Below are 21,368 nucleotides of genomic sequence, written 5' to 3' on the forward strand. Positions count from 1 at the left end.
CCATTTCAACTGAGGTCTTCCCTCAAGCCACCTCACAGTTCTTTCGTATGGGCGGGAAACCATCAATAGGGTCTTGCTGTCCACTTCTGTTTGGGATGGATTATCCTTGTTAGCAGGTCTGTGATGACTACATCCAATGTACCCATTTTCCATGATGGACACATTGTTCTCAGCATCTTTGGTCATGGACTGGGCCTGGCATTCCAAGTCTATTCTGGCACTTTCAGCTTGCTATGAGGTCAACTGGAGCCCCCTGGATTCAGCCCATGAAATCTCACGGACCATGGCCAACATGTCGGAGCACCACATTCTCACTGTCATCTCTTCCTGCGGCAGAGCACACCGATGTGCTGTGTAGACCCTTTACCAAAGTCTCATTTCCTCTTCATCTGCTCTTCCCAACCACCCGAGTGGGAGTGAGTCCTCCCCACCATTCCCAGAGCACCCCTCCTGGTTGACAGTTTTCTTTGTGACATCATCTCCCCTCAGGTCCAGTGCCTCATCTCCATAGAAACACTGGACACATCAACCCTGCCCAAGTCCAGTGCCTCATCTATTACTGGGACAAGAAGTAGGGGACAGGAGACCTGGATTATGTCTTGTCAACTTTGTTTAGGAAGGAAAGTTTTACCCTTTGAGGACAATCTCAAATTGCTGTTTTAAATGGAATGGCCATGACATTCACTGGGGCCAGATATTCAGCCAGTACCAATTACTATAGCACAAAAAGACAGATTGGCTAAAATACTCAGCTTTCCCAAAAGAATAAATACATATGGACCTAATCTAACAAGAGGGAATGGGAGTTCTAAACAAAGTTGGGAAAACCTCCCTCTTTTCTATTTATGATTCATATGTTCTGGAGCCAGAAGTGACCTTGGAAATGAACTCACTTGCTGTCTCATGTACAGAAGAAAAAATTGAGCCCAGAAGAATGGCGACCTGTACCCAAATCACACGGCTGTCTAGTGAGGGCTGGGGCCCTCGGGCCTGAGTTGAGTAGATTTTTTCCTGCACCACATCACACCTGTGATGCTCGGCACACGCTGAGATTTTGCCTGCTTTGTAAATATCAGCCGTGTTATCAGAAGTGAGCTGTTCCAATCAAGGCCCCATGTCAACACCTTGAGGACTTGCCTTTACATCCAGCACATGGAGCTCCACCCGCACCAAGCTTTCCTCCTCAGTAAACATCTCGATCCTGTTGACATGGCTGAAGTCAGCTAAAAGAGCCACCAGATTGGTTTTGGTGTTTATGACATGGCTTATGCCATATCGGGGACCGACCAGGAGAGTCACTTCCGAGCGCTTTTCTGCCTGCTGAGAAAGAGACGTGGACAAAATATAAAAACACTAGACTTCTGACGTGCCATGCAAAGTTGGACCTGGGAGAATGTTTTTACAAGAGTGAATTTTCTTTAGAAAGCGTTTCTGGGTTACATTGTACTAAATCATCTAATTAGAAAAAAAAAAAAACAGATATATGACTGCATTGAGGCTCTGATAAATTAGGAATAATGCAGAAAGTAAATGTTATCACACACAGCACGTAGATTCGCAATCATGAGGGGCTTTTACAAATGAGGATTTTTTTTTCTTTTTTAATGTGAAAGCAACTTCTGGCCCAATAGTTTAAAGGGAAGCCATCATCAGAGTGCATCAATTCTCTTGGTTTTTCTCATTTTTTTTTTTTCTGGGACATTCTACACTGGTATTATCTAGTTTAACATTTCTTCTGCTATTTTCAGACTGCGGTGCAGTCGATTAGAAATGAAGGCATGAGAAGATTCACAGATGGATTTTTTTTTGTCATCAAAGGTAGCTAATTCAAGACAGCCTATGCAGTGACATTTTGTAGGCCTCCATGGCTTCACAGAAAGAGCAAGAAAAAGAAATTACCACTAATGTTGCCTTGAACACACGACCCCCATACAACCGAAGGTCACTGAGGAACTTGAGATAATGAACCTTGGCTTGCAGTGCAGAGAGCTGAGGAGAGAAAAGAAAACTCAGGTGTTAGCTCCATAGGGGCGATTCTGTTCCTGCTGGAGACCAGCTGAAGACAAGGGCGAACTAGAAGGATGACTCTCTTCTGCCAATGGGTGGGGCATGCCAAGGACCCTTCAGAGGAATGAAAGGAAATTGCTCTGTATTTGGTTTCCTGACATAGGGCTGCAACAGGCCACTCGGACTAAAGTAGTTTTATTTGGGGGGGAAACGTGGGGGACTCATAAGTCCAAACGTGCTGGGCCAGGGCACGCAACAAGTGAGAACGAGATGATAACATTTTCCACAGAAACATCTGCTCATGGGGACATTTCAAGAAGTGAGTGGTGCTTTCCAGTTGCAATTAGGGACAAAGGTGGGTATTATACATTCTTCCATTACACAGGAGACTTACCTATGTGGGGGTTTGTGGGAGCTGATTTTAACACACACCTACAATCTATATAAAGCCTTAAACAGGCTCTGCATGCCCATCTCAAGCTTCTTAGTCTTTGTAAGTTCTTAGGGAAAATGAACTTTCTGGGATCCAATCACTGCAGAAATGGTTGAACTTGCTTTAAAAGTGCCCATTTTATTCAACTCCAAGAATCTATTGAGTTTCACGAAAGATTTACAAATAACATTTGATTCAGATAAAATTTATCTTTATAAAGACTTAAACATGTAGACTCCCAAGTCATAAAAAAACATCTGATTAAAAAAAATGTCCATGGTTCATACTGAATGTGTCAGGTACATTTGTTGGGGGTGAGAGTTTCCAACAAGGTGAAGACCACCGAGCACCAACGACTGTTAAACTCTGTTTTCAACTGCAGATGAATTTACCAACTCGTTTGTTAACTACATCTAAGTGCCCTACCCTTTATGTAACTCTTACTGAGCACTATTCTTCCATCCTATTTCTTTCAAAAACCCAAAGCACTTTGCAAATCGACTTAAAAGCAAACCACTCACTCTTAGCTAGAAAGAATGACCTTTATAGAAGAATCATGATAGATAGGTAGATAGATCGACCCTAGAGCACTTATCCAAATTATTACAAAACCAGCGGGGCCAGGCTTGGAAAAAATCCTATCGAGTTAATTAAAGGAAATTAGCTTCGGGCAAATCAGAACCAAAATTTAAAAAATCTTGATCCATGATGTGTCCTGCTAGATTTCTGTTAGCTGATTGTTTACATCAACTGGGAAGTTAAGTCGAAGGTGTTGATAGTAGGTTGAACCTGATTATTTGTTTTAAAAAAGCCACGGGGTGAGGAGGGAATAGAAATAAGCATGTTTTGGCCAGTACAAATTACTGAAAATCGGATCCTAAGACCAAAGAATTGCCCAAGTAAACAGTGATTTGTATTAGAGTCACACGAGATTCCATGGCCATTATCAGCTGGAAAATGTGGGGCTGTCAGGCCTCTTCCAATTTTCTAGGTCCAGTAATGTTAGGCTCTTTATCTTCCTGGTTCCTGAAACCCTTGGCTTTTTATTACCTATAAACGTAGCTGTCTATTCTGACCAAGAATATATTTCAAAATGTCCTCGGTGTTTCTTCTACCTGATTTTTTAAAAAAGAGATTTTAACATTAATGATGGTGAATGACAGAAAAAAATTTCTCTTTTTTTCCAAAAGTAAGATTTAATTCAGTGGCCGTCAACCTGGGGTGGTTTTGTTCTGCAGGGCACATGTCTGGAGACATTTTTGTTTGTCACAATTGAGGGCGTAGGGTACTACTGGCATCTCGTGGGTAGAGGTCAGGGATGCTGCTAAACATCTCACTATGCATAGGATGGTCCCTCTCCCCAACAAAGAATGATCTGGTCCCAAATGTCAATAGCGCTGAGGTAGAGAACTCTGGTTTAATTTGTGTGGCATCTGTTCTGCAAGCAAAGTAAGAGCATGATGGAAACGTAAAATTATCTTGCAACTCTATCCTCTCTAATCAGAGGTTATGCAAGGTTCTCCTGCATGCACTTGTGAACACACCACGCCGTATACTAAGGAGCCTATAGTCTGCAAGAAATAAACAGGTTTCCATGAGAATACTTATTTTTCATTAGTCTTAGAAACATGTTAATAGTTAAAAAAAAAAAAAGATTAGGCAGTGTTACTGCATCTGAAAATATGGTGCTAAGTATTTTATTCATGGGCTAATTTTAAACATTTTAAAAAATGCATGCAAGCCTCTCTTTAAAATCCATTTTCTATTAAGATGCAAATGTGATACCTTTTTACCGGGTGGTACCAAGTTTTGATTTGCTTTGACAAGGTGTGAAAGTGCTTTCTTTATGTTCTTCTCTTTCATGCTTTGCAGCACAGCAGAAGGAAGAAAAGTCTCTAATCCCCATTCTTTTCTGCAATAAAGAGTATATTTTTAATTTCACATTCTTGTGATGATGAGTTATCTAAGACAAAATGGTGCTCTGATGTTCGTTGGAACAAATGAAGTCTTTGCAAGGTAGGGGATGGTGACAAGTCCCCAATTAGGGAAGCGACTTTTAATTTGCACTCAGGAAACACTATTTGAACTTTAGTACATATGTTTGCATTTTAAAAGAAACGTACTCCTCCGTCTCCAGAGAGAATGCAAAGGGACCCATGGAAATTGAAGAGGGCACTTTATCCAACCTTCCTCTGAGTCTCTTAGAATTCATTCGTATATCTGGTATCCGAGTTTGTATTTCCAACACCAATTTCTCTCCATCCCTTTGCTCATTTTCATCGTCACCTTTCCCTGCCTGCCCACACAATGTCTTCCTCTCTTCTCTGAGGACAGATGCAACTCCTTCACGCCCCCAAACCATTCTTCCCTCCCCATCTCCCTCATCAGTGGCTATCTCTCCAGAAACATACAATTCTCATTTCTCCCAGCCCGTTCACGTCTACCTAACTTCTTCTGTCAACATTTCTTGCTGGCGGAGACATAGGCTAAGTGTCATGACCCTTAAGTATGTGTGTTACTGATGGGGAGGTGAAAACATCTCATACATGTGAATATACAAGAAAAAAAGTGGGACCGGGTTAATATATTTTTTTTGGCCAGGAGTCCATTTCCCCAGCAATGACTACATTCTATCCTAAGAAGATTCCATATTTTGAATTCTAGGAACTCTATCGTTATTGATCACGTGCCCAACCAGTGTCTTCTAAATTATACGAAGACCCTTGAGAAGGTTCTGGTTATTTCTCCTGCTCCAAACCTCTCCAAAGTAGGATAGAAAGACAGACTTCCCTAACTTGGCTATTCATGGTCTTCTTCACTAGGTAAGATTGTGTTTTTTTGTGATCACCATTTTCTTCCTCTTTCTTCTCAACTTGTAGTTTTATCTTTTCCCGTCATTTGGCACTCCTGATGGGCTACTTTGTAACTCTACTTGTATCATTATTTAAATCATTACTTTTCATATCTTTATGTTTTGTCTTTATAATCAGATCACAAGTTCTTTGACGGTTAAGATTATAATTTATAGTTTTTAGTACTTTTTACTGTCCCACTGTGAATACCATATAAAATGCTCAATGAACATTTTCTGGGTAAATGAATTAATTAATGAGACCATTATTGTAGACTGCAAGATTCTTAGTCTAGTTGGTTATCTCTGGAGGTTTTTGACTGTACCATGTTCAACCAGGTACAGAGAGAGAGTAGGAACAAAAATGTGTTTCAGTTGTCTGAAAGTCATCTCAAGTTGTGTAGGCCACCTTTTCAAATGGGAGCCAGTTTTATCCATCCCCAAGAACTTCAGAAAGGGGAGTGGATGAGGGTGCGAATGTGTTCATCTGAAGTGTGAGACCTCTTTGTGAGCCTAGTCTTGCTCAGGTTACAGTCACGGAATGTGTGACGAGAAAGAAAGAGATAAACCACCTGTGAAATAAGTGGACTGAGACTGGAAGATCTGAGGTTCTCAAACAGCACACAAGGATTTGTCCCTAGTCATCGACGGTGGAATAGAGTTGCAAGAACAGCGGGTTAGCGTCAGCTCTAATCCTTCTCAACACAGGCTCGTGAGCCTGTCAAGAAGAAGCCACTCTGCCCCCTGGTGGTCAGCCTGGCACTGTGTAATTTAGAATGGCTGGAACAGCCCATGGATTGGAAGCCCATTTCATGAGCTTGCACATCTCTAGGAGGTAGAGGTGGAAAGGATGCTAAGGCTTTTAGTGTTACGTGGAGATGTGGCTACAGCCCTGCCATGAACTTGGAAATATGAATGTTCTTTTCTCTTAGCATTAGAGCTGCCAGGATTCAGAAAGCATGGCTGCTTTAGAGTACTGAATCACCTGCCAAAGGGAGCATACAAACTGAGCGACAAAGGGTTCTCTTTTTAAGGACAGCCCTTAAGTAGACTCATCAACTGATGGCAACACACATTGCTTTTATCTAAGAAGAGGGATCTTCTCCAGCCAAAGAGGCAGTACATTGATGCTGTGGGTGGGTACTCAGCAAGACAAGGCATTCACGCTTCCCAAACAACATTCAATTCACAGAGCAAAGTGTCACTGTGCCGCACCCTTCCCTACCCTGTCACAGTTCTTTACTACAAATACTGCCCTTCCTGATTACGACTGAGAACATCACTTTTTACACTGTATCTTGATCATTGAAAAGTAATCTCGGGTTATGCAGACCACTTTCTAAACACAGGTGCTTCAAATGGTCACACAAACTACAGTGCGATGCGGACTCCCATTGCCTGGGTTCGAATCCTGCCCCCTCTAGTAAATAGCCTGTATGACTTGGGCAAGTTACTTAACCATTCTGTGCCTCGGTTTGCTCATCTGTAAAATGGACCTAAATTCTTACTGATCTCATAGGGATGTTTTGAGAATTAAAGAGCTTAATATCTGAAAAGCGCTGAGACCAAAGTTTGGCTAGGAACCAAGGAGTTTAAAATCGTGTTTCATTTAAAATATGACCCTCATTTTACCCACAATTCTCTAAAAGTAGATTATGTCAGAAATGGACCCCCTCCACCAAAAAGATGAACACGCATTCACCTCTTTTGTACAGGTTTAACAAATGCTCTGCCACAAACAAGATCGATCTTGGAAATAGAGACATAGATCAAAAATTCACTTGGGCGTTAAGTGGGCAGCATCTCTGTCTCCAAAATGTCTCGGAGTCAACACTTACTCGATGTATTTCAGGGAGATTTTCTGCGTTTGCTTGGTGGTAACGGTTGCGATGTACATTTGCAAGGCGGCCAGCCGTAGGGCTATGTCATATTTCAGCTCCGGCCCAAATCGCTCCTGGACGACATCGTTACAGCTCTGCAAAGAGACCAGCAGAGGGCGCAGCTTGTCAAAGGATGGGCTGCAGGGCGCTGCCTTAAAGGAGCAGGTGACATGCATGTCCCCCCTCACTCCAGAGGCTAAGTGTGGCAACAGTTCCATCGCGCTGCTTGGAACCATGTCAATGTGTAATTGCATTCGCAAATACAGGAACCATACAACATCCAATGACAAGCGAGCTACTGTTTAAATATTTAGCTTTTTGTAAAGATAATTAGGAATTAAGGTATGACATTTCCAAACACAGGTGCTGCATGTGAACACAGGGAGTGCCGATGGCATGATGGCTGCTGGGGATGGAATCCTGGGTTCAAATCCTGTTCCTCCACTTCGCACGGGCGTGAGCTTGGTCAAGTTCCTTAACTGTTCTGTGCCTCAGTTTCCTCTTCTGTAAACTAGGAATAATAATACTCCCCACTCACAGGGTGTGGTGAGGGTGAAATGAGTTAATGATGTAAAGCCCTTAGACTCTACCTGGTCAACTGTAAGCCCTCATGTGAGCTAGTAGCCGTTGTCAACATCATCATCTTCTTTCTCATTTAGAGCAGAATTGGCAAGGCGATTGAGAGCAGCGGCTCTGGACTTACCCCACCTGCTTCTGGGTCCGGCTTTGCCAACGACGACCTGTATAGGTAACTCGGACCAATGTACTTAATTTGGTTTAAGTAAAAGCCTCGATTTTCTCATCTGTGCGATGGGGATTCAGCCCAGCTACCCTAGTGTGTGAGCATTAGACGAGATGCACAGCGAGCGCTTCATCACAGCGCATTGGTTGCGCTCAGTAAAGAGTAGCGAGTAAAATCCTCAGTCCATTCCGGTGGTGACAGCCCCCACTGTGACTCTGAGGGAGTCATTCTATGTCTGTGGGCCTCAGTTCGTTCACCTGTAAAAGGGAGCCACCCACCTCACAGGGTTTGTGGTGAGCACTGGACTGACGAGTGGCTGAGAGTGTTGTCAAGTGTAAAGTCCTACATGACCACTAGCGATTTTAGGGTGACATTCTTGTCACCCATTAGGAGCAAAGGGCTGAGTCGCAGCATTGCTTAAGCATATTCTGCACATGTGTTTATAGTTTGTTCTGGAAAACTAGGCTTTGGGGCTAGAAAATATGACATGTACACTCTCTTTTTCTTATTCTTTACCTTGTTCCAAGATAATTTCGAATGGAAAACGCTATCAGGCTTTGTTTGCCTCCTTTCCAAGAGAAGCATATTTGTGACGTCATATATGGACTTTATTAAATAGGAAATGTACTCCTGTATGGTTTCTGCACACAATACTGACACTTAGAATACTTATCCATGTGATACTGTCGCTGTGCAATGCACGTCGTCCTATTCATGTGCTACGTCTCAGCCCATCCCTTCATTCCAAAGACTGAAGTCACATTCTCTCCCCCTTCCATCCCTAAGATGGTCTTCCACCTTTGCTTCTCTTGAAAATATTACACCTACCGGGCTTGCACAGCGCTCCTTGTCAGAATGGGTCTGACACGAGGTGGGAGATGGGGCCTCCTGACGGAAGGCCGGTCCTGAGGGCAAGTCCAGGCTACTACTTTGTTTTGCTAGTCTTGGGTTTACCAGTTATTTCCAAGTGCCCAGGGTTGTCTGCAATGGGCCACCTCAAAGTTGAGGGCCCAGATAGGGTCATTTTATAGAGTCTCAGGAGGGAAGAGGGTGAGGAGGGCCCTCAGCGCAGTGCCAGACCATAACAGACACTTTAATCAGTTTTTTGATAAATCTCTTTCTTCTGTGATTGCTATTGCATAAAGGATTTGAAACAGGAGTTCAGTATAGAATTTAGAGACAGAAACCCCAGGTTCGATCCTAGGCTCTGTGAACTACTCATCAAATGACCTTGAACAAGGCATTTTTATCTCTCTTGAGTCTCGGTGTTCTTATATGAAAAATCGGTTAACAACAACTAACTCTCAAGGTCGCTGGTACACTTGAAAGGAGGTTTCATAAAATGGAATGTGCTTTGTAAAGGTGAGCCATCACTATTACTTCTGCTAAAAATTGGAACTGGAAATGGTTTTTCCCATCCTTGTTACACTGCGTGTGTGCGTGTGTGTGCGTGTGTTGTGTGTGTGTGTGTGTGTGTGTGTTTATCTCTCCTGTATTTTAACCAGACTTCTGGGTGAATTTTTTATCAAGGTGATTAGTCACTTAATTACATTATGTAATTAGTTCAGGCTGATCCTGGAGAATTAGTGTGAAGTCTGACATATATTTTGGTACTAATCATGCTTTTATTACTCTCAAGTATGTTACTTAAAATACAGTTACACGAGCAAGTGGTGGTCACTGTTTTGCTAAGATAGAGGTCCCAACAGACTCTAATTTAGGCCCCCAAAAAATTCATTTATAATGAACATGTTAGATGTTAAAAAGGAAACCGATACTACCAAAATGTCTGAAAACATGTTGTAGTCTCAGGTATTATCCTATTTACTAATTGGCGTAACGATCTTTTTCTTAATGGATAGTAGACAGGTAAATGTCAGCAGAGCTCATTCTAATTATGAATTCTAATTATGAATTAGCACAGACTGGATGATTATTATTATATATGCTGAAATCTGGAAAATACTGCATGGTCCATTAATGACTAGGAGATTAATAGATATCATCACTATTGAAACCTGTTTGCACTGTCACGGTTCACCTGGTCAATGGCCACTTGTCCTTATTAGGGGCCCGCTCGGTTGAATCAATTTTTGCCTTTGTAATGTGATACATATTGCTTCTGCTTACTCTTGTTCTCTGGGCTAATTTTATTGCATCTTTTTAGTACCTTCAAGTCAACATGGGCACATAGCACCATTTACAGACCCACTGACTTATGTTAGACAGCTATGTTATTTTAGACATACTGCACATTCTGTGATCCAAGGCATTTTGAAGCAGAGGGTGTGAGGCCAAGAAATTCTCATTTACTGTTCTCGGCGGAAGATATATAAGATGATGGTAGCTTAATTTTGGTCTCTACGCTCACCATACGTGGCTTTCCACCTCCCCCCACCGGCTACTCACTGAAGGAGCGGCTAATCCACAACCCATCTTCTGCTAGTCCCAGGGCAGTATCCCTGGACAGATTCTCCTGTTCTCAGGACAGTCCCAGGGTATAAAAGATGCATCTTTTATAAAAGAAATAGCTCCATGAATTGCATTAGACTTGGGTGAACACCCCTTAGACAGAACCATGCTTAGCGGTACTCAGGGTCTACTTAAGAGGTCTCCCTTCCCCAAGACACATGCAACCACATTCTTCTGCTATAAATTCAATGGGCTTGTGATATTTAAAAGAGAAGCAGAGCAAGATGGGTTTAAAACATCATCTCGTTAAGGGGATGAGCATATAATTGTAGAGAACGACAACCAATGTATCTCACTGTCTACAGCCACGCACTGACCAGAACCTGTAACTATTTATTTGCAATTAACAAGCTAAAAACATAGCACAGGATCTGAGCTGCAGCGGCAAAGCCCTGGGCTGGTTCTCAGCAGCAATATGGGAAAGATGCAGAAACAGATCAGCCGACAATCGGGCTGTTTTGTGCAGTTACATCTGGGTTACCTGGCCCGTTGGGGAACAAGCGATATTGCCGAGGGGTTCAAGTGACTAAAATTTAACACTTAAAAAACCCAAGTCATGACACTTTCACTGTTCTGGGTCAAACATGGTGTAAAGTGCACTTCATATTTCTTTACTTGATAAACAGGGTATATTGAACAGGACCTGCCTTTTCCCGATGATGGGGTTTTCTCTTCGTAAACATTAAATATCCTACTGAGCTGTAAATGTCAGTCTCCTCAAAGACCGCTGAGGCGGGGCGTGTTTAACCAGCCTTTCCCTGAGTGCCCCCATCTGCTGGAATGTTCTGGTACATTCTGCTTCTTCTTTCTCTGACTTAATTTCTGTTCCCCAGGGCTTAGTGCCACTTTATGTCACCATTCCTAACCGCTGACATTGATCTTGTCTCTGCTATCTTCTGCCTATTTTCTTTTCCTACCCATAACTTTTTGAAGGTTACAAAAACTTTGAAATATACAAGAAAATATTGAGAATAGTATCTACCAGTATATCTACTACCTAGAGTTGACAAATGTTTCTTTTACTTTCCTACTTCTTTGCTTTTTATTTCTTACTTACGGCCTTATACAGACAGGGATCCCCGGCCAAATAGATGTGTCTTTTTTTTTTTTTTTTTCCTCATTTTTGCCTTTCCCCCTTTTTTTTCCTGTAGGGGAAGGTTACATTTTGAGGTTTACAACCTCTCTGAGTAGTTCTAATGTTAGATGCCTAAGCATCAGGTAAGGTTCTTACTGTTTAATGTAGTTATATTGGAAATTTAAGTGAGAGTAAGAGGATGCAGTTATAGAGAAATCCACCTAAATATCAAGTGGATTAATTCCCATTGGGAAAAACTAGCAAAGATTCTCATTTCTAGAGGCCTTGTTTTTTGAAAATGATATCCCAGAATCAGATATACAGTCTGCAGAGGATACTGTCTTCCTAAAGTTTTACTGCCTTGAAATGAATCATTCCATTATACGTAATATCATATTTCAGAACAATCTAAGCACCAAATAAATGAATGAATAAATAAGTAAATAAAGAAGAAGGGAAAACTCTTTCTTATAGTAGAATACCAATTAATAAATGAATAAGAAATAACGGAATTAGAAAAATCATCATTTTCAATCATCATAATAATAATGGATTCAGGCAAGGATGGTTGAGAATAAAACTAGTAAGTGAAAAGATAATAAGGTTGTAATGAGATTCTCCACAAATTACTTATTAATTACAAAAGGAAAAGTAATAACTTCTAGATGGACAAATTTGGAGAACATCGCCGTAGTTACGAGTCAAAGTTAACCTTGCCATTATGGGGCCAAACTGCCATCACGTGCCTCTGATATGATGCACTAAGGACACAAAGTCACTCATGTTGCTCATCTGCTCAAAATGCAGAACCTCAATCTAATCATGAAGAAACATCAGAGAAATCCAAATTGTGAGATTTCTACAAAATGACTGATCAGTACTCCTCAAACCTGCCAAGGTCTTGAAAGCCAAAGAAAGACTGAGGAATGTTCCAGATTTAAGGAGACTAAAGTGATATGACAATGGGATCCTAGATTGGACCCTATTCTCTATAAAAGGCATTTATGGGAGAATAGACAAAATGTGCATATAAACTATAGATCAGATAATAGAAAGGTTGAATTTCCTGATTTTGTTATTTATACAATGGTTATACAAGAAAATGTCCTTGGTACTAGGAAATATACACTGAAGTATTTAAGGGTAAATGAGCATGAATTCAGTCACCGACACTGATATGGTTTAGCGAAAAAATTGTGTGCGTGAGAAAGAACAACCACGTGCAAACACTAAAGTCAATGCGATAAAATGGGACCCATTGGTGAATCTGGGTGAAGGATATCAGAGTTCTTTTTCTACTCTTAACGACTTTTTCCTAAGTATGAAATTATTTCAAAATCAAAAGTGAAAATAAAAAAAGCACCATGGAATCATTTTACAATGCATTGAGACAGAGGTGGGAGGATAGAGATCCCCAAATTAAAGAATTCAGGAAAAAAACCCCCTGATTTTAATTTATCCCACAACATTCATATAAATCATGTACAGATTCTCACATACCTGAACATAGAGATACTCGAAAGCAACTGGATCTCTCCTTAACAGGTCAATTGGATCCTTTGGGACGAAGCTAATTCGGAAAAGACACCTCATCTTATGGGAGCTGGGCCTCTGCGTCACCTAGAAGAGCAGACCAATCACGAGAATCCTCAGCGTTGACTGAGAAACGGCCGAGGGACACAGAAGCAAAGGCAACTTTCTTTGGACATCGGGGAAAGAAACGGGTGAAGTTCTTTTAGAATCTGTGAAAGATAACTCATTCCCTGAAAAGTGCACAGACCTTGTGACTTAGGTCGAGTTCCCAGAAGCAGACCCTCAGATAAGAGACTTACTTATGCACTGCTCCCAAGACAGGCCGGTAACGGGGTGGGAGGGCAGGTAGGAGAAGCTGAGCAAGGACATGGTACCCAGCAAGGCTTAGCTACAGCCTGTCCCTCGGGGGACTCTGGAGGGAAACTTACATCACAGAGGCGTGGGACCTGAGCCAAAGGAGCACAGACAAGTCATTGGCTTTGGGCCGTCCCAAGGGGACTTGAACTTCCAGGTTGGACAGAATGGGTGCCAGGAGTCCAAGGGCAGTCCCCTGAAGGAGATGCTGGATGTTGCGATAGCCCATGGAAGCTAGGGTGGGGGTGGGCGGCACGAAAGGGACCAGCAAGGGAGCACAGAGATTGCCCACTACAGTTTATTACTCCATAACACCACTGGGGTTTTTTCTAAATTAGACTCCAGACTGAGTGTAGCAGGGGAAGCATGACGATGTCAACCTTGGATGACATCTCATTGGAAAGTAGGAAGACAGAAGTCTCAGCCTATGTGCTAAATCTGGAGTCCGCAGGTTTCCAAACTACCCAGAACTTCTGACACCGTGACATCATTCCAGTTTGCTTAAACTGCACCACGGGTTCCTGTGGGATAAGGACCATGGATCATTTTGATTTGTTTTCCTTTTTTCCAGCACAGTATATGCCAACTACTAGGTGTTAGCTTCTTAACTCCTTTAGCAGCAAAAGGGAATTAATCAATGAAGAGTGCTTAGTACAAAGCCGAATGAATGAAAAGACATCAGCCTCCAAGAAAGAAGGTGAAAGCTCTTCAGTCCTCCCCGCCCACCTTACCCCCCTCCCCTGCCCCAAAGAGGTCAACGCGATGAAACTAAGACCAGGTGGCATGAGCCGACACGGCTGTTCTACTTGTAGTTTTATGTACTTGTATGTAATTTTTATGCACGTGTGTGTAGTTTCATGTACTTATAACTACTTTTATGCAGGGGACAAATCTGGCAAAAATAAGTTCTCGGTGAATTGCAGTTTAGAAATTCAAAAGAAATACAGCAATAGCTTTATTGAGCCCCACGGTATGCGCATGCGTGTGTGCACGTGTATTTATATTCTTACGCTTTACATGGCTGACTTCATAGAGTTGAAAAATTTCAATGAGAAAACACATCCTACTTTGAAAGGCATACTGGGCATCCCTAGAGGCAGTAACACTGACCTGGCTTTCTGGCTGCGGGTGGGGCTGCAAAGCTGACTGGACCGGCTATGGGCTGCTCGTCCGTGGCAGATGGTAAAGGAGAGCAGAAAGAAGGAATGTAGGAACCTAAGAGCCTAAAGTTCCCTCATCAGTGAAGTCTCCTCCACGGGAGGAATTTGTTGAAATCTCTTATACATCCAACAAAGACTCTGCATGTGTGGAATCACAGGAAAAGCCAGGGCGCAGGGCTGAATTCAGCAGCCATGCAGCCTGCTTGTCTCCCCACAGAACAGATGGGGGTGGCATCTTGACAGCCAGGAGCTGGGACACATTGGTGGATCACATGTTTACAGTGGGCAGGACTGGAGCAGGGACTTCAGGCTGCCACAAATAGTCTGAAGTCTACACCCAGAACTTAAAACGACGAGATATGATTTCAGCTTGATTTAAAGGATCTCAGAAACATTTTCTTTGAATGGTTTCAAGAGATCAGTTATCAAAACAGGTGAACAAATCATTACAACGATATAAAATATAATTCTACAGAGCCATATTCCCAAAGAGTGGCTGCTGAGTCTTTGAATGGCAAATCTGTTTCTGAGACCAACTGACAGTTTGTGAAAAAAACTGACAAAAAGGGAAATATCACCTTGAGGTGTAAAATCCATTATTAATGCCGGCGCTTGCTCTAGTGGGGGTGAATACACGGAAAGGATTTGAGGTGGGTGGGTGTGGGGGTGCTGGGGTGGAGCGGCCTCCGCTCTCAGCAGCAGCGTGATCACGTGAGCGTGTATTCCCACACACCTGAGTTAGGGTCTCCTGTTCGTGGAGCAAGAGCAGCTTGGTTCCGGCCCCTTCTGTCCTCTGCTCCAGCATGAGAGAGAAGTGTTCAATGCCTTTGATGGAAAGCTTCTCTTGAAGGGTTAAGATGACATCCTTACAGAAGAAACATTGACAACATGCGATCAAAACCGAGGCAGCCCATCCGTGCCACCTACCGTGGCCTAACAGTGTCGCACACATTGGCTTCAGATCTTTACGTGTTATACCTTTGGTTGATTCTGAAGCTTGATGATCCAAAGATCCCAAAAGAGACAGAAATGAGACTTTTCTCTTACCCTCTCCTGGCTTCTCCCACTCCCAAATCTTTATGGAGTTCAGAAACGGGCCACAGGGCGAAGAGCTGTGTGAGGTGCTTACGTATTACCCAAGCTCTTAATCTAGAAATATTGTCAATAGATGCTGCAGTGTGGTCAGTTAGGTCCCCTTCCTTCTAAATGGGGTGGCAATGGAACACCTCTGAAAGCGGTCCATCCCGGGGGTCAGCAAAACAGTGCCTGCATACCAAATCCAGCCCGCTGCCTGTTTGGGTAAATAAAGTTTTATTGGCAATCAGCCATGCCTATTTATTTCAATAGTGCCTATGGCTGTTTTCGTGCTCTCCTTTGGCAGAGCTGAGCAGTTAGCTTCGACAGAGACTGTATGGCCTGTAAAGCCTAAAATATTTGCTATCTGGCCCTTTACAAAACCCCTGCCTTTCCCTAGCCTACCTTGCTGGAAGCGCAGTATGCTGGTGGGAAGGAATGTGGGCTTTGATATAGTCTGGTTTCTAATCTCAGCTCTACTGTGTATTAGTTGTGTAACTTAAGGCAAGTTGTTTAATCTCCAGGTATCTCAGCGTCTCTATCTATAAACTGGGGGTAATAATAACACCTGCCTCTGAATAGATACATAGACTAAATGAATCGACACTCAGAAAGCATCTATTGCAGCACATTTCGGCACAAAGTTAGGGCACTGTAACAATATACATATATTAGCATTTCTTTTAAATCTCCGGGGGAGGTAGATTGGGCAAGCTTTGACAGCAGTCCTTTAAGGAGTAAACATTTAGGATCAGAAAGGTGGTCCATATACAAACATGCTTCCTGCGATGCAAAACTAACATCCTCAACCATTACCCTTCCCATGCGCTTGAAAACTAGTCGACGATCTCTCTTCAAGATAATTTATACTCAAATGCTAAAAATCCTACAGAGCAGTGGTATTCAACTGGGGCAATTTTGTTGCCCCATAGCAACGTTTGGCAACTTCTGGAGACATTTTTGATTGTCACGACGGGGTTGGGGATGGTAGGCATCAGAGGATGCTGATAAATATCCTATAATACACAAGACAGCGCCCACCATAATTACCTGGTCCAAAGTAGCAACAATGCCAAGACAGAGAAACCCTGCCATATGTAGAGTTCTTCGTTTTTACCGATCTTTCTAAGTTTTTGACTCTTCTCTGTGGACCTTTTCCAATTTCTAACAAAGATCGCCACACTCACCCACCATCATCAAAAAAATATCATTCAACAGAAATGCCTTCACTATATTGAATTTCATTAAAAGACTCTCTGTTTCATAATTTTTGCTCAAGGCCCAGAAAAGAGAAAACAAAACCAGTCTTTGTGTAGCGACACATACTTTATAAAACCTTCTCTTGAATCACCTGGGAGGATACCGAAAAAATGGATAGCACTACTTTTTTCCTACTGTGACTCTGTAGCAAGAATTTTAGCAATTTTATAAAACAGTGTCATATCCTTTTCATAACTATACTATTTTCATTTTATGCCTACCAGCCTGTGTCTATTGCGATAATAAGGCTGTTAGGTACAAGATAAGATAACTATAATTTCATGTGAACTTTTTTGCATTGCTTCCTGTCTTCTCATTGTCATCTGCCATCCTCAGGGAAATCAAACTCAGTCTAGTGTGGGTTCCTATACTAAAGAGGCCAGAGGGAATTAACAATAGGAGTCTTTTCTAATTTCAGATTTATTTGTTAAAAAATGCATTTAAGTCTTTACCAATATCTTCAGATGGGGGAGGGGGTCTGATGGTAAGCAGCTTTTCTGACCAGTTAATGTCACAGAATAAAGCCATTGTGTGAGAGGGAGCTATAATAATACGGCTCTATGGGTTAGTTAGGTCAGGGGCCTGCAGACTGTGGCATGGGGGTCAAATTGAGCCATGCCCATTCACTTACATACTGTCTATGCAGCAAATGATTCATCTTGCCTAAGGGGAGGTTTGCCTCTTTACTCCTGGCTCTTAGAAGGTAACCTCTAGGACCTCAGTGTGTCCCGCCTGATAGGAGGGCCTTTGTTTACCTGGGGACCTTAGGCCACACCAGATAGCCTACAGTAACAATGCGATCTATGGTGAGGACCTTGGGCCACGTGGTGTTGGCTCACCCTCTGGAGGGGCTGGGTCCTAAGTCAGCCATGCAGGTGGCCAGCTGCATCTACGTGGCCAATCCATACAAAAAACTGGATGCCAAGGCTCGGGTGAGCTTCCCTGGTTGGCAGTGCTCTATGCATACTGTCGCGTGTTGTTGCTGGGAGAAAAAGACCGTCTGCATAACTCCACTGGGAGAAGACAACTGAAGCTCTATGCCCAGTCTCTGCTGCCCTACGTGCCTTTTCCTGCTCTTGATTTCAATCTGTATCCTTCGCAGGAATAAACTATAACCGCGAGTATAACAATGTGCTAAGTTCTGTGAGTCCTTCATGTGAATTGCTGAACCCGAGAGTGGTCTTAAGGACCTCCTGAGTCCACCTTTCTATGACAACAGCAGGGTCGAGCAGTTGTAATGGAGATCAAATGTCCCACAAAGCCTAAAGTAGTTACTCTTGAGCCCTTTCCAGAGAAAGCTGGCCGACCCCCAAGTTAGCTGATCAATAATTAGAGTAACATCTCACTATAATTGATTTTGAGTAGGAATAAAGAAAAAGAACTTTTTTCAGTCATCACCATTTAAAATTAGCTGTCTTGTATGAAGGAAGTTAATATTTCATCTGGAATGATTTAGGGATGATTTAAATGCTCTACTGTCAATCTACTCTTATTGTCTGCTCTATTACCTGCTAAATCACTACCTATTTAAAGCAATTCAAAACAAGCTGCTTGCCTGTATCACGACAATTGGAATGCACAGTGAGCGGGCTTTTGCAGAAAGGCTTCCTCTCATAAGGTTTATGCTGATTAATTTAAAAAACAGAATTAGGGATTGACTATTGATAGACATTTTTAACATAGAGTTGATATTCTCTTGATACATTATTGTACAGATCGTTACTAGATTTTTTTTTTTTTTTTACTTCTATAAAATCTTTTGCACTATGCATCTGAAGAAAGCCTATTTTAGGCTGATGGAGCATTAGGGAGCAATCAATTTCTGAACACACTTTTATCCAATAAAGAAAACTCTGTACTTTTTTTTTCCAGGAAGGAAGCATGGGAGAAAAAACCTATATGCTTTGTTATAATACCCATCATGCAAACTCACCTGTGGCTCTGAAATATAGTAGTCCCCCCTCATCCACGGTTTCAGTTACCCGCAGTCCACTGCGGTCCAAAAATATTAAATGGAAAATTCCAGAAATAAATAATATTTGTTTTAAATTGCGTGCTGTTTTGAGTAGAGCAATGAAATCTTGCACCATCCTGCCTGGGACGTGACTCATCACTCTGTCCAGCATCTCTAGGATCTATATGCTTCCTGCCTATTAGTCACTTAGTAGCCATCTCAGTGACCGGATCACCTGTCAAAGCATCGCAGTGCTTGTGTTCAAGTCACCCTTATTTTACTTAATAATGGCTCCAAAGCGCAAGAGTAGTGATCCTGGCTGTTCGATTATGCCAAAAAGAAGCCATAAAGTACTTCCTTTCAGTAAAAAGGCGTGTCTATATAGGAAAATAAATAGGATATATATGTATGTATGTATACATATATACTATATGTGGTTTCAGGCGTCCACTGGCGATCTTGAAACATGTCCCCCATGGATAAGGGGGAATGACTGTAATAGGATTGCTTTGCGACTCTTCTTTTCACCTCTTCTCCTAAGAAGCATGCCTCATTTTTGCCTTTTATGCATCATTTCCATGAGATTAGTTACAGTAATTAAAAGTAAATGTTATCTTTACATTATTCTATCCCTTGTTTTTGCTGGACACCAAAGTAGCGGATATTCAATTAACAGCTAACATCTTAATCTTGGTGGCTAACATAGCTGAAAACTCACGCTGGCTTTGGGCAGGGCGCCAAGCCTTCTTGGTGACAGTCATTCTATTTTAATTAATCTGCAGTTGCATTAAAATGACTAACTGTAGTGGTTCATCACTGATAGCGTATTATACTGTTTCGCAACACACACACGCACACAGCAGAAACTTCTTAGTTTAAGCTTTTCTGTTTTGGTTTGTTTTTAAGTAGTCACACACTACCTTATTCGGAAGTAACAAAAAAAAAATCTCATAAATAAACAGTTCTGAAAGAAGGTGCATGACTCACGGTGCAGCTTTCACTTCCTGTCTGGCAGTGCTTGGGTAGAGTTTGGCAGAACCTCTTACCTTTATGGAGGTGCTGGAGTCAAAGCGAAATGATTTGGTCTGCCCATTTTCCAGATAGACTTTCAAAACATTTGGCATAAAAAGAAGTGAATTATCCTTAACTGTTTCCTGTTTAACAACAACAAAACAAGAGGGAGAGGTTTAAGTCAGCTGAATTGCAGCAGCCACATATATCTATAATTTATTTTAACGCAACATTAAAAAAAACAACAACAAAAAAACAATTGAACTCTCTAAGCCAAGCAAAGTGTCCCTTTGGTGATATCTGAGTTCAGTTATTCATAGAAAAATTCTTCTTTTCTAGCTGTAACTAACTCAGTGGATTCAAATAAAAGAACTTTTCTCATCATAAAATCAATCAGATGGTTTTTTTTTTTTTTAAATTTTTAAATCAAGGTTTCCCATTGGCAAACACGATTACAGAAATACTTCCTTTGTAACTAAGCCAGTGTTTGGGGCTATAAGCTCAGACTTTAGCAGAGTTGTATGTCCCAAGCAGAACGAGAAACAGCAGTGATGTTTGATGCGATGCCTTTTGGACCTGGTAGAGGTCATAACAGTGAACCACAAGCATTAATCAGCTTCAGATGTAAAGTTATTTTGTGAAACGATTTTTAGCTCATTTAAGAACGTTCTTCCAACTCATGGGAGACATACAAGGAATGGGTTAGTGTGTTAATGGAGTAAAACATTAAGTCTGTAACAAACAGAACATAATTTAAAAATAACTCAAAAAGACATGAATGAAACAATCCAAAGTAAACAACAGAAATGCATTCCTTTGAGTTTTCTCTGTAATCAGAAGTAAGGAGAGATGAAAGGGAGAGAATGAAGATATGTTGGATGAGCTCCACGAATCCTTGGAGCAAACTGCATTACCCACGTGTAGCTGGTCATGAAGTCTCAGGAGTGAAGGGGGAACCAAGCAATCATGAAACCATACGTCCTTTTGTTTCACCGATGAGGAAACCGAAGAGGACATGCTCAGAGGCTCGCTAATGTCCTACAGTTAGTCCATGAGAATTCAGCCCCTAAGTATTTCCGTAACAGCCTCCACGTCTTTCACTGTCTATTTCTTCCAAAGACTTTTCCTCCCTCTCCTTCCCAGTCCTGTGGACTTCACACGTGACTTTCCTGCTACCCAGTTCTTTAAGTTCGTTTGGCTCCAAGTCCAGGAGAAATGACGCACAGTGACTTGGAAGAGCAAGAGCAGACTGGAAGTGAAGATGGTCACAAAGGCTGAGGAGCGGACACGTGACTGAATGTCCCTGCCATACACAGGTCAGTGGTGAGGCGGCAGAAGCTGCATGAGATGATCGACCTCTCAGAGCTGTGCTCACACACCAGCTGCCTCGGACAAGCCCTGTTCTCTCCCGGGACAAAGTGAAACCGCCACAGCAGCTTCTACAGTCATAGTCTCTCTACAGATGCATAAACCGATTGCCTGATCTCATGATCGGAAGCTCGAGAAAAGATGAGGTAAGTTTCACATGACCTTCTGTGACACAGTGAATCTTCTGTGACAGG

At 42.1% G+C, this 21,368-nt stretch overlaps 1 protein-coding gene across 1 annotated transcript in view; it reads right to left on the bottom strand.

Moving 5' to 3' along the window:
- Positions 1-21,368, bottom strand: part of FRMPD4 (FERM and PDZ domain containing 4) — a 712,471-nt gene that overhangs the window by 12,239 nt on the left and 678,864 nt on the right. Inside the window, exons 10-16 of the mRNA XM_006906031.3 lie at positions 19,842-19,949; positions 15,241-15,372; positions 12,961-13,080; positions 7,130-7,266; positions 4,226-4,352; positions 1,900-1,989; positions 1,138-1,320 (exon numbers count right to left, since the gene is read on the bottom strand). Of these exons, the coding sequence (XP_006906093.2) occupies positions 1,138-1,320; positions 1,900-1,989; positions 4,226-4,352; positions 7,130-7,266; positions 12,961-13,080; positions 15,241-15,372; positions 19,842-19,949 (897 nt within the window). The remainder of the gene's footprint in view (positions 1-1,137; positions 1,321-1,899; positions 1,990-4,225; positions 4,353-7,129; positions 7,267-12,960; positions 13,081-15,240; positions 15,373-19,841; positions 19,950-21,368) is intronic.

Source organism: Pteropus alecto, unplaced genomic scaffold, assembly GCF_000325575.1.
Source record: "Pteropus alecto unplaced genomic scaffold, ASM32557v1 scaffold511, whole genome shotgun sequence".
Classification (NCBI taxonomy): domain Eukaryota; kingdom Metazoa; phylum Chordata; class Mammalia; order Chiroptera; family Pteropodidae; genus Pteropus; species Pteropus alecto.